General features: G+C 45.0%; 1 protein-coding gene across 1 annotated transcript in view; it reads left to right on the forward strand.

The window, feature by feature from the left end:
* LOC115317540 (sodium-coupled monocarboxylate transporter 1) overlaps positions 1-13,893 on the forward strand; it is a 141,413-nt gene that overhangs the window by 68,397 nt on the left and 59,123 nt on the right. The window contains exons 4-6 of the mRNA XM_040218554.1: positions 754-821; positions 2,646-2,806; positions 8,631-8,771. Of these exons, the coding sequence (XP_040074488.1) occupies positions 754-821; positions 2,646-2,806; positions 8,631-8,771 (370 nt within the window). The remainder of the gene's footprint in view (positions 1-753; positions 822-2,645; positions 2,807-8,630; positions 8,772-13,893) is intronic.

The following is a 13,893-nucleotide window of genomic DNA, read 5'->3' on the forward strand; positions in this document are numbered from 1 at the left end:
CTTTTTTTTTTTGCATGGCGAGAGCCGGTAGTCAATTGGTGTAAATATATTCTGACTTGAAATAACTTCACTTGACGTGTGATTGTTCACCATATTTATCTCATCATAATATATATAATTAGCATAAATAATACTAACTCTTCATTGCACCACTTGCTGGTTCACGCTAATCTGGTTTAAATTGCCTTATGCTTCATAATAATATATATATATATATATATATATATATATATATATATTTTTTTTTTTTAATTTGTGCATCATTGCATTTGTTTTTAGTATGTCTTAGTGCGTGAGACCGAAATTCAAAGCTCAGTTGCTCTTGTTTTGTATATTTTAGAGACACTTCAAATAATTGCTGCAGCTATCTGAAGCTTTATGGGAAATAACTGAGCATATTAAATAGATAGGCGCAGCAGTCAATTGGGAACAAAATGCAGAATAAAAAATATTAGGTGTTTTCTTCAGTAAAAACGAAAATGAAATTTAAAAAAAAATGTTGATGGACGTTCTTTTGTTAAAAACAATTATTACAAAAAATCGATTTTTTTTTCAATTTGTTTCTAAATTCGTGTACGGTTTTGCTTAACCGTAACAGCGCTGAAATGGTCGTTCTATTGTGGTAATTAGTTGTTCAACGGCTCTTGTTTTTGTTTTGCTTTTTATTTCCCGAAAAGAGCAATTCCAAGACAGCACAGGAAGACTATCAGTATTGCAAATAATCAAATAAATAATGAATTCTTCATATTTCAGCCTTCCACGTGCCCTTAATATGGAGCAGCGTGGCAATTGGTCTGACTGGTACTTTCTACACCGCACTGGTGAGTTTCAGCTTTGATTTGCACCGGACACCATCGCTGTACCGTGCATCACCTGTGGTGGGGCTGCATCCAACTTTTGTCGAACCTCAGATTCAACAAAGATCTCCCGTTTGAAGGTCCGCCGAACATTTGTCGAATTTAATGATCGACTGGTTCGCCGAATCTTAGAAGTTTTGGTATAGTTTGAAAAAAAAACAGTGTTCGACTTTTCAACAATGTTGACCTACAAAAAGTAAAATTCCACCTTTCGGGATACGATAGCTTATGCGGTAGTTGCTTTATACTCTGACACACTATAAAGGAAAACGCATAGGAGTTCTTTTTTTTTCATTTTGTTTCTTTCGTTTACGTGAAACAATAACCGTTTTAAATTTAGGTGCGTTCGAACTTGGTTCAATGAATTTGATGTAACCTTCGTCAAACTTAGCGCTGAAAGTGTGATGACGTCAAACCTGGCCCGAAGTGGAACTTCGGCTAGTTCGCAACATCCTTATAGACCTTTTCCAGCTCTATGTCTCAAGGGTCAAAAATGCCGAGTCACAGAGCCATAGACGCACGCCGCAGCGTCTGATACATCGCATAACAGAGCTACGGCGCACGTTCAGAACGCCTTCCCCAGCCCAGTATACAAAGATGGCTGTTCAAAGAAGGCGCCTATATTGAAAAGGTCTGTAGTCACTGCCAGCGTCAGAATGGGCAGGACGAGGCGAGTCCCAGTTACCTTTTTACCGCTCCGTAGCCAATGAGAGAGCAGCATTGGCCGACAAAAGAGAGTCGAATAACCAATCACGAAGCCGAAATCGTAAGCATAATGAGCTTCGTCCCCGAGTTCCTTAAGCCGCGTTCATACCGCTACACTCTACGCCATACCTGCGCGTGTACTTACTCGCAAAACACTCGAAGAGCCAATCTCTGCGATCCACGAAATCAGCTTGGCGAATGATGAAGCGGAACATCTGTTTAGACCTAAACATAAAGTCTGCGCTTTGTCATTACGCAATGCAAGCATGACGTTTTGCTCTGCTCTACGTAACCGCCAAGCGCAGACTTTATTTTTAGGTCTAAACGGATGTTCCGCCTCATCATACGCCAAGCTGATTTCGTTGATAGCAGAGATTGGCCCTTCGAGTGTTTTGTGGGTAAGTAGACACGCAGGCATTTCTCACATTTCTTAAAGCGTATAATACATTGTACAAAAGGCAGTCTGCTGATACTGTCTGAGGCGTGTTTCTTCCCTTTTTGGATAGTCCAGTCATATCTGTCCTGCAAACACTGAATTTGGACGTGTCCGAAGCGTCCAAGAAGTACGCGCTTAAACCTTGCCCTCAGAGATACCTGCAGTGAATGCTATGACTTTTGTACATGCGGGGCACAAGTTCTTCGGCTTCCAATTGAAAACGAGCGTGTTGGTTAATAGATACAAAACTTGAAAGTATAAAACAGAGAGGACGAGGACGGGAACTGGACGAGGACGGGAACAGGACATCTTATTTTATCAGGGTGAAAGATGTCCAGTTCCCGTCCTCGTCCTCTTTTTTTATACTTTCAAGTTTTGTTTAGTCGGCTTCTCGCAAAGAGTTTGCGATGATGTCAGAACGACAAGCACTTCTTGGCTGATTGATAAAAAATGATGCGTAGACCCTAAGGCATCTAGTCATTGAGGTCCACCCACTATCCTTCCAATCAGAGCCAATCGCAGCTTGGAGTCTTTCTGACGTAACTGCAACCCCTGCTCGAGAAGCAGACGAACAGACGAACTTCTTTTCCGTATAGTCACTGGTTCAATCAGCCACTGAAACAGAGTTGTGATTCACTATCTTCCAGGGCGGCCTCCGAGGTGTTGTCTGGACGGACACGCTGCAAGGCATCATCATCCTCGTCTGTCCACTGACGATCGTCATCAAGATCGCCTACGATTCGACTTTCCAAGAAGGCCTCAATCTTCGTCCGATCGCCGACATAAACTTAAATCCGTACCTCTTTGAGTAGGTTGAAAAAAAAGAGACCTAACCCGGGCCGAAAATAATGATCAAATTTGGTTAATTAACCCGGATTTCGGCTTCGAGAGCTACCAACATGACGGGAGATTATTCTGTCAATGCTACGAGTAACAATAGATGTTCTTAATTTAGCTGTAGAGTGTCTCTCTTTTGCGTTCCACAGTAGCTCAGACATTAAGTGATGTTGCATTTGACACGTTGTCTAAGCCAGACGAAGTTTCATTGTTTGTTTTGTAGTTTCGCCCAGTCTGTGTAGTAGCGGATTTAGTTTTAGTGAGCCAGGTCTCAGACTGAACTTTCGCGTAACGGACCTTACTCCCATGAAAGAAAAAGCCGTTTACAACTCCCTGTAACGCCGAATTAGAGCGCAGCTCTTGAGGAGGAGGAGCCAAGGCCACCAAAGTCACGTGACCCCCTCCCCAAAATCATGTGGGAGGTCACGTGACCTCGGGGGGGGGGGGGTCACGTGATTTAGGGGGGTCACGGGACCTAGGGGGGGGGGGTGTCACGTGACCTCGGATGGTCAAGTGACCCCCAGATAAATTTTTCCGCTAAATCTAGCGGGGAAATTTTTTTGCGAAATTTTTCGCTAGATTTGGCGGGGAAATTTTTCCACTAGATTCAGCGGGGAAATTTTTCCGCTAGATTTAGCGAGGAAATCTTTCCGTAAAGATTTAGCGGGGAAAATTTTCCGCTCGATTTAGCGGGGAAATTTTTCTGTTAAATTTAGCGTGAAAATTTTTCCGCTAGATTTAGCGGGGAAACTTTTTGTTAGATTTAGCGGGGAAAGTTTTCCGCTAGATTTGGTGGGGAAATTTTTCCGCTAGGTTTAGCGGGGAACATTTTCCGCTAGATGTAGAGGGAAAATGTTTCGGCTAGATTTCGCGGGAAAATTTTCCGTTAAATTTAGCGGGAACATTTCTCCGCTCGATTTAGCGGGGAAAGTTTTCCGCTAGATTTAGCGGGGAAATTTAACCATAATGCACCGCGCGGTTACGCCGACGGCGACGGCGACGGCGTTTAAACCTCAAACGGGCGCCTAAGAGCTGCGCTTTAAAAACGCACTTATTTTATCAGGGTTATTTTAGTCTAAAAGTTAATGAAAGTTTAGACTTCGGTTCAAAAGAGCAGACATAACTCAAGCCCCGATCAGGGCGCCTCTAGCGGCAAACACATAATTTTTTATCGGTAGGTCCTTTTTAGCCACTGCACACAGATTGCGTTCGCTCAAGCTTTGCGCCAATGACAACGCTTGCGGAATTCGTAAGAGCCTTAAATCGCGTCGTTATAATGGCAGACACGCTAGGCCTGCGCAATTCATCACGATTACTTCCCGGTAAGTTGGCGGCGACAACCGCTAGATGGCAGCGAACAATTAGAAAGCCTGTACTACAGAGCAGTTCCATTGCTTGATTGGTGTCACGGGATTTATTGACCGCGTTTGCAATACGAGCTACGGGTGACGAACGCGTTGGTCGTCCGCCAGTGTCTCCGCCCTTCCGCCTGCTTTGCACCTGTAGACACGCGATAATGCAGCGCGTGCGCACTGGTGACTAATCTCCGATGGAGGCGTCCGCCATTAAAACTGTAAACTCTTCCATCGTTTGCATTGGACCCTCTCTACAATCTAGGCTCTTTACAAACAATAGGCGACGGAGGCGACGCCGCCGGGGTTCTCCTTTAGTGTGTCGAACCGAAATTTTTATCGGTTCGGTTCCTGTTTGGATTCACGGCTTTCGGTTCAGTTTCGGTTCAGTTATGGGGAGCTAAAATAACTGTTCGAACCGGTTCGAACCGGTTTTAACCGATAAATGGAGAATGTATTTTCCATGTTGTTTTGGCATTAGGCACTATTTCAAGCGTGAGAAGAGTAACTCTATAGCTTTTTGTCACTCGTTTGATTCATTTTTATTTTCGAGTACTAAAAAAGAAGATATTGAGTTATTTAATTTTAACGAAACAGGCAAAGAAAAGCTAGATCAACATACAAAACGTCGTGTTTATACGAATCAATATCTATTTGTTTACCTCAGTGGCATAAATTTTACCTGAATCGAAAGTTTATCCATCTCTAAGGTTGCCTAAAAGAGCCGTGATTGGTACAACTTTGCGTCACAGTACTAGACGTTGAATGTTAGTTGCGCTCTTCAACTTAGGAATTAATTACAGTTCACTAAATCATGAAATGGGCACCTCGTCGCCAGTTATATCGTGAAATATTTTTTTATAAAATACATTTCACAGTAGATATGATGAGTACGCAACTTATCTAAATGCAGTATTTGCAAAAAAAAACAAAACGTCCCAAAAGTTTAAGGACCGGCCCCTTCGCCCTTTTTTGCTTGGCAACAAACTCAGTGGCGCCATCTGTTGGGCCGCCCCGCCACACTCCTGGTTCGCGTATTTTTCCAAATACTCGACTCATCATTCTTTCATCGTAAAGGTGAATTAAGTCTGACAGTGGTGTACGTGGCCATTTCCAGAAGAGAGCGTGTATCTTTGATTTCGAATACACCGCGAAACCTTCGTTTCGACTCATGCGAGATTGAACGAATCGAAACTCTGTTCGGCAATCACTAGGCTCGCTTTCCTGACTGGCATTGTTTTCACTCAGCACCGTGATGCAGGCGAATAATCATGCAGAAACGAGTGATCAAAATTGTACACTCAAATCTATACGCACCTTCGTCCTCTGACAAAATCTGGCCTAAAACAGCGCGTACGCAAGTGAACGTTTTCGAAATAGCTTGGCGTTTCAGGTTTGTTCTTGACAAGATGCCGGTCAATTCAATTTGGAAATACGCATCACCTTTTCGATATCGGGATTTCTTGTTAAATAAAACAAAGCTGTTTTTTATAATCTACTCGACATTGCCAATACTCATCTGGTCACTTTCTGAGGGTGTGCGTGCGTAATCTTCATAGTTCGCCACGCGCCCCCTGTGTACTTTATTTTTGACCAGCCCACAGACACATAAAATTATTGTTCGTCACATAAAACAAGCAACATACCTCTATAATTTTGAGAAGTTAAATATGTGTAAGGAACCCGTAGTATCGACTTCAATAGAGAAACAAATTGTTTTGAGGATCTTCCAAATCACCTATAAAAACGGCGGTCACTTTCCGGCGTTTTTATCGAGGATAAATACGTAAGAAATGATTTGCAGAGCATATTTCAGATGATACGGGGGAGCATTTACTTATGGCGTAAATCTTTAAGATGATGTACCCTTTATCTATGTTGTCAAATCTTCAGGAAGTAATTAAATTTATTTTTCCTATCCTCAACAAATTTGACTGTATGAAGTTTACGTAACCACTTGAAGCCGACACGGAAGAACGGTACTCCAAAATCGTCCAGCTGCTGAGTCTGCGGAAATATACTTTTTTCTTCGCTGTTTGGCAGTGTGAAACACCGGGTCGCAGGGTTAGCTCGACCCCCCCCCCCCCCCCCCCCGCCTCCAAAAAAAAAAAAAAAGTGTCCTGACATAACAAATTTGAAGGCAAATACACGAAATGTGCAGGGAGATAATCAATGGTATATACTTCTATATAATCTCGTACACAACGCCTTACTGTCAAAACAAATACATAGAGATGCATACATTGATATTCCTAATTACAAATAAATAGCGCGAAAGACAGACAATATATTTCTAATCTAAATCACATTTGGACATCGGCTTGCACGGTTTCGAAACTGCGCAAAATACCGTCTTAGGAGGCTAATGTTTTATTCGGTTATACGTGCACTTGTTTTGGGGTCTCAATTTAGTACTCTCTGCCTTATCAGTCATGCGCGTTCTAACATTTTATTACGCTGCCGCATATCAGCGGGAGACTGCTATATATGTTGCACAACTTTACGATTTGAACATCCCTTCTGGTTAGTGTTGAGAACGTTACATTTCTCCAGAAAAGTGATCTGTCTAACATGATTATCACGTGACGTCATCGCACTGTATGCTGGTGGTCATTGCAATTTGTTCTTGCTGAGAAAATCAAATCCGGTGATGCAAAATCCACGCTGCACAAGGTTCGCGCTCAGTGCAAGTCATATATTTGAGAGACAAAGACTTTTCTTGCTTGGTGCAGCGTTGTGAGGAAAGGCGCGATCGTCTTGCACCACGAAAACGCGCTTCCTGACAGAAGTGTTTTTGCAAACAAAGCAGTTTCATGGACCACGCTTTTTGGTCTGTGCCGAAGATGCGGAGCAGAGGAACCTTTACAACACAGCATGATTTAACCTCCCCCCCCCCCCCCCCCCCCCCCCCCCCACACACTTTCCCGTTTTCTTTTTTCGACCATTTCGGGGTATTACTTTGACAATTATATTTGTAACTTTTGCGAACAGTAATCCTCAATTTCTTTTATTTTCCACCCCGAAACTCTGAAGTTTGAACAAAATACGGAGGTGGTTAAAGCTTGGGGGGAAATTGAGAACGACACTCCTGTGAGACTACGAGCGGTTGTTAACGTTCGGCTGTCGTCTGAGACCACTAGGATTTTTCTTTCATGTATCCCTCCCATAAACACTTGTAGCTCGACCTATCGTGGGATGAATATGTCACATTTAGTCCTTTCAATGATTTTATTCTCGGAGACAACGTTTTGGGACAGTTCAGCAAAAACGAAAACATGTTTGAACGCCTCAATAATGTGTACATGTAAAATAGGTAGTGAAAAATGTTTTCTACTTCTAGTAAATACCGTTGAGAGCTAATCCCCGACTTTGATAACTTCTATATACGCCCATTAGGTTTTTCTCTCCGCTCAATGGAGGACGCCGGAAAAATAAAAGAAAGGTTTTCCCCTCCTCAACTCGCTATTAGAACGAGCGACCACGTGGTCTGACACTAGTTATAGTATACCGTCAGTGTTCATCACAGTCAGCGCTGGGGTAGGAAAAAAATAAGGATGGGTTGAGCTTTAGGCATGGTTAGAGTTCAGCTATTCTCATATTTGATTGAGCACGAGCCAATACCCGAATGTTCGAAGATGCTGAATGTCATGAACCGGAGCACTGGACTCGGGCTAATCACAATCGAGTACGTCACGTTGTCATCTGACCTGAAGCAGTGAGTCATGCGACTACGTCACAGGGCCAGGTGGCGTGAGATTACTTGACAGCATGCCTTGACACAATGACGTCAAGTGAGCACGTGGCAGATGATTGATAATGGTGTCAATACACAAGCGACACAAAAACCTACAATTTCTCACACATTGCAATTTTATATGTGAAAATTTGTTCACTACACAGGAATACAGCTGTCATTTTTTTTCTCTAAAATTTGTTTTGTAATAAAAAACAAAAAAATACGATGAACAGTTTTGAACCGGTTACCGTTAAAATTTTTTCCCGTTCAATTCCGGTTCAGTTTCAAGATGGTTGCGACGATTTCGGTTCAGTTCAGTTCCAGTTCGGCTAGAAATAACTGTTCGGTTCTCGTTTTCGGTTCGGTTCAGTTTCGATTTGACACTCTGTGCTCCTTACCCATAGTCACTGCCAGGATGAGGACAGCGCGCCTGTTTCGAATGCCCGGACCCAAGCACGCGCTCGTTGTCTTTCAAAACACCTTGCCTGCGTGTGCCTTCCCCGCTGCTATCACACGTGAGCGACTGTAGTCACTTAATATTATGAAGAAAAAAGAAATTATCATAAAGCTGATGATCCCTCCAAATTGGTGGAATACTTTTTACATGTTTGCAGAGATCAGCAGTTTGGAGGGCATTTGAAATGCTCCTCGTCCCTGTATTTCAGTAGTTCCGAGAGCAGAGCAGTAAAAGAGGATTCGTTTTGCAGGGCTAGCTTCGACCTGACAAATGACGAGAACGTCTGGGCCAACATGATTGGACTGATCGCTGCCCACATCTATCGCATGGGCATGGATCAGATGGTCATTCAGCGCTACGCGGCAGCCAGGTCCGTCGCTGACGCCCAGAGGTAAGCCTCGTGATTTACTGTGCTTTCTCTTATCCACCGCTCTCCAAGTGTGTTAGCGAACATCAGCTCAGAGTACGTGGAGCGAAAGCTCGCGCTGCAGGATCCAGGGATCTAGAATTCCATTCCCAGCCCCGCCCGTTTTAGTCTGGGTGAGCATCGTACCGGTGTATGTTCGTGTGACCACTGTTACGTTATGTACGTGCACGGCTACTCCTACTGCGTTACGCACCACTACTGCGTTATGCACGTGCACGGCAGTGTTATGCACGGGTAGCACTGGTGCTGCACTGGCAAAATTTCTCGTCGACAGCGTAGACACCTGCCCACGGTGGAAGAACAAAGAACAAAGGTGCGTCCAAACGAGGCCAGCCAACGAGGTAAAGGTCTAACTTCACGCATCTCCCGGCACCGGCACTATCAGTTTAGGACACCTCACGCAGGTGCAGTCGTGCACCTTGAGACACTGAAAACGTGTGCCCGAATGAAGAATGCCCCTCGATTGGCTCTCGTATAGGTATCCTACTACGCTAGACGTACAGCGCCGTCTCACGGCGTTGGTCAGATATTTGGGCGAAACTTCGACACCAGTCTTCGATGGCGGGGAAGCGCCGTTCAGGCACATTTTTATTCTTCCACCGTGCAATAGACTCCCAGTGGGGCTGACTAAGTTACCGTTGTCTAAATGCACACATAAGATAAATACCCTTTCTGCTGTGGAGACCATTCAGTATTTCGTAAACCGAGCATTTGTCCAAACACGAGCAAACAAAGAATGGTTAGTTAGTAAGTATGCGTTTCACTGTAACAGGTTTAATCAAATAAATACGTAAAACACCAAATAATAAAATAATTCGCCGCAATGTGCAATCATAATATTGGCAACAACTGAAAGGAAAAAAGCGACAACACGGCGTGCTCTAAAGAATCACGTTTATTTAATATTTCAGCTGAGACGCGGACGACACCGGAAGTTAAGGTGGTCTGAATAGGTGTAAACTTAGCAACGACTCTTTCCTGTCAACGTTTTCAAGTGCTTCATTTAGTGACTAAAAAAACTAAATAAAAAAACTACGTACAAAATTGGCGTAGCTTAGAATCAATGTGGCTTGATTGTTTTTCCCAACACGGAGTTCGCCATAATTCACTCATTTTGTTTCGCTTTAACAGAAATTGACACAGCTTAACCAAGTTGGTTTTTGATAAAACCAGATACGTATGCAAAGACGTCTCTTGTCAAACCGGGATTCGTTGGAGCCTAGAAATTGTTAACGTCCTTCAACTCAACAAGTGCCAGTCGAGAAACATTAACAACAACCTCAAGCACCAAGAAGAAACCTTGAAATTTCACGGTGTTAAATATATGAGACTTTTACAAATCTCCGTATTGCAAATTTAAAGCGCGGCTCTTGAGGAGGAGGATGGGAGGGTACAAAGGGGAGTGTATGCCCCTCCGTACCCTCCCCTCCTCCTCCTTAACCCGCTAAACTTAGCGGGGAAATTTCCTGGCTAATTTTAGCCGGTTAGGTTTCCCCACTAAATTCAGCGGGGAAATGGGAACGTGACTTTGTCTCACGTCACCCATCAATAAATTCAGTTTCTCTTGTAAATTTAGCGGGAAACTTGACGTCACGTGACCTCTGTACCAATTCAATTTCCCTCTCGGGGCGGTTACGCCGACGGCAACGTCGACACGGACGGCGACGCCGCGAAACGCGGAAGTGTGCGCATAAGAGCAGTGCTCTCAAAATACACACCCATGCTTATTCTTTTAGTGACGTGCCAATTCCACCAACGTTCTCACGGTCTAAACTTGTATAGTCATATCATCATTCTTCCTAATCCACAAAGTCCCTTTCCTTTTAAAATGCGAAATTTTTTTTTGGCTAGTTGCTCCGAATTTTGTAAAGCTGCGTTTCGTGAAGCCATGGCCTGTCATTTCAGGATTGAAAGCGTTAAAAAACGAGGACCACTAAAAGGAGACACACACACAGTAGAGCGCACTTGCAACTGAGGTTTAATCTGATTTTAAAACAAAGAAGAAACATATATGCCTTGTCAACAACCATTCACGTAATGCAAACACATTGTTCAATATTCTACATATAAACCTTTTAGCTTGAGCTAACAAATGACTGAAGATATGCCACCTACAAATCGTACAATGCTATCGATGGGGCGCTGATGCACGTGTCGCCGTCGCACTTCCTTATGAAAAGCGCCTCCGAAATTTCTCTAGTAATTTTGTTACGATTCCTGCTCAGAATAACAGTTTCCTGAAGCTTTGGGCCACAATCCCGTCGGTTGCAGTGTATCGCAAGATTACCCGAGGGCGAAGATCTTACTGCGAGTGCGTGTTCCCTTAGTTTGTCGTTGATGCACCTTCCGCTTTGTCTTATGTAGACCCTCCCACACGTTAAAGGTGTTCTATACACCACCCCTTTCTTGCACTCTAAATATTTAGTTTCATGCTTCTTCTTACATATACCCACCCTCGAATACCCCCTTTTTATTCTTGCACACAGTTTACCCAATTTCTGAGGCGCTGAGAGTAGTACCGGTACTCCATGTTTTTCGCCTACTTTCTGCAGGCTATGGCTAAATTTGTGCAGATACGATATCACGGTCGGTCTAACATTCCGCCTGACCTTTCCACTACCCATTCCCCTTCCCCGAAGTTTTAGTAACAATCCGTTTGCCACATGTTTAATACGCGTAAGAGGGTACCCTCCATCTTCTAGTTTCTTCACTTGTACACCAAGGCCGCCCACAATTTTGTGTGAGCACGACTTAGTCAGCGAGGCTCCAATCACGTAGTGGCAATACCTCTCCTAATAATTTTAGAGTGGTTTGAATCCTAGGGAAACACCGCTTTCCTTGCTCTGGCGGGGTACATCCAACATACATGGGACGGCATAAACATCAGTTTCAGGTCCAAAAATTCTAAAATGCGCAGTGGAGGATCGTCTGTAGAGAAACTCAGACCGGCGGTGCAGTTTTTAAAAACATGCAACGTTTTCTGTTTCTTTTTTTAAATAAACTATGCTCTTCTACTTCCTTCCCCCGAGAGAAATGAAAGAGCAGAGTTTATTAAAAAAAAAAAAAGCGCTGGATGTTTTTAAGAACTGCGCTGCCGGTCTGAGTTTCACTACAAAAGATCCTGGACAGCGCATTTTACAATTTTTGGACCTGAAACTGATATTTATGCCGTCTCATGTATGTTGGACGTACACCGCCAGAGCAAGGAAAGCGGTGTTACCCTACGATTCAAACCACTCTAAAATTATTAAGAGAGGTATTGCCACTACGTGCTTGAAGCCTCGCTGAGTAAGTCGTGCTCACACAAAATGGTGAAAGGCTTTGGTATACAAGTGAAGAAACTAGAAGATGGAGGGTACCCTCTTACGCTTATTAAACATGTGTCAGAAGGATTATTACGAAAACTTCGGGGAAGGGGAAGGGGTAGTGGAAAGGTCTGGCGGAATGTTAGAACGACCGTGATACCATAGTGTCACGAATGACAAGTGATGAGGCGACGAAAACTGAAGTAAACTAAACGTTTAATGGGGCGAACTTGTGCCCAAAACAAAAAGGGAACAAAAGAAAACAGCAGCGCGTCGTGGGCGTCGTGTCGGCGAAACCGCAGGGTCGAGCGCTGGGGCGAGACTGACTGCGGCTCGCCACGCGGAGCCGCAGTGTACACGCGTGTGGTTCTGAAAGAATCGGCCTAGAAGGTTCTGCGTGTAGAACATCCTGACCTTGAACGAGCAACACGGTTCTCGAATTTGTCAGAACATTACGTCAGAGTCCACAAAAATGCGTCCCCGCGGCCAGGAATTGAACCCTGGCTTTCTGCGTGGAAGGCACGCGCGATGAGCGTTAGGCCACGAGCGCGCTGCCTGCTTGGTCAGCTGCGCTCGCGGAATCACCACCCCCTTTACAAAGTGCATCGCCCCGATGCAACACAAAACAAAGCAAATAAAAAGGACGGTAAACTAAAGAGTCATTTGGAACACATAAGGTCCACAGTCCTATCGAGCGTAGTACGACTTCAGGCGCACGACGTGGACGACTTCAGGCCGTGTTGGGCGGCGTGATGACGTTCTTGTTCCGTAAGGCATCACCTCGTGGTTGAGATCTCCAAGTCGACGAAGTCCCTTTTAGGGTCCAAAGTACCGTTTTAGGAGTTTCTCGCTGAGACGACGGCGGCGAATCGGTGTCCAGACCCATACCCTGTCTCCGGGCTGGAAGTGGACGTCCCGACGACGAAGGTTGTACCGGGTAGCGTCGGCACGCTGTTAATCTTGAATTCGGAGATGGGCGAGCTGGAGAACCTCTTCGGCTCGTTGAGCAACCACCTGGGCGTCGGGGCTCCCACCGTCGGCTGGTTCATTTGGTAGCATCGCGTCGAGCATGGTCGTTACTTTCCTGCCATGCACCAGCTAGAACGGGATTACTCCAGTGGTCTCTTGCACCACTGTGTTGTAGGCAAATTTAACGTAAGGCAACACCTCGTCCCATGTCCTGTGCTCCACGTCGACGTACATGGAGATCATGTCGGCGAAGGTTTTGTTGAGTCTTTCTGTCAGCCCGTTGGTCTGCGGGACCGTGGTGCGCCGATGACTGGTGTGGCTGAGACGAAGGATTTCTTGCGTCAACTGGGCCGTGAACGATGATCCACGGTCTGAGATCAGAGCTTCGGGAGCGCCGTACCGGAGGACGATGGACTTAATAAAAAACTTAACGACTTCCACAGCAGTCCCTTAAGGAAGGGCTTTCTTTTCGGCGTACCGCGTGAGATAATCTGTGCCGGCGATTATCCATCTGTTTGCTTGCGTTGATGGTGGAAAAGGACTGAGTAGATCCATTCCGATCTGCTGGAACTGCGCGGTCGGGGGAGCAATCGGCTGCAGGAGACCTGCCGGGTTTGTCAACAGTTTCTTGCGTAGCTGGCACTCGCGGCACGGTCGTGTGTAGAGGCGGACGGCCTTTGGCAGCTTGGGCCAGTAATACCTTTCACGAATTCGGGCCAGAGTACGGCTGTAACCAAGGTGTCCGGACGTCGGGTCGTCGTGGCAGGCTTGGAAGATCTCCGCTCTAAGGTTGGTAGGGATTACCAGCAGCC

This window comes from Ixodes scapularis, unplaced genomic scaffold (genome assembly GCF_016920785.2).
Source record: "Ixodes scapularis isolate PalLabHiFi unplaced genomic scaffold, ASM1692078v2 ptg000044l_1__unscaffolded, whole genome shotgun sequence".
Classification (NCBI taxonomy): domain Eukaryota; kingdom Metazoa; phylum Arthropoda; class Arachnida; order Ixodida; family Ixodidae; genus Ixodes; species Ixodes scapularis.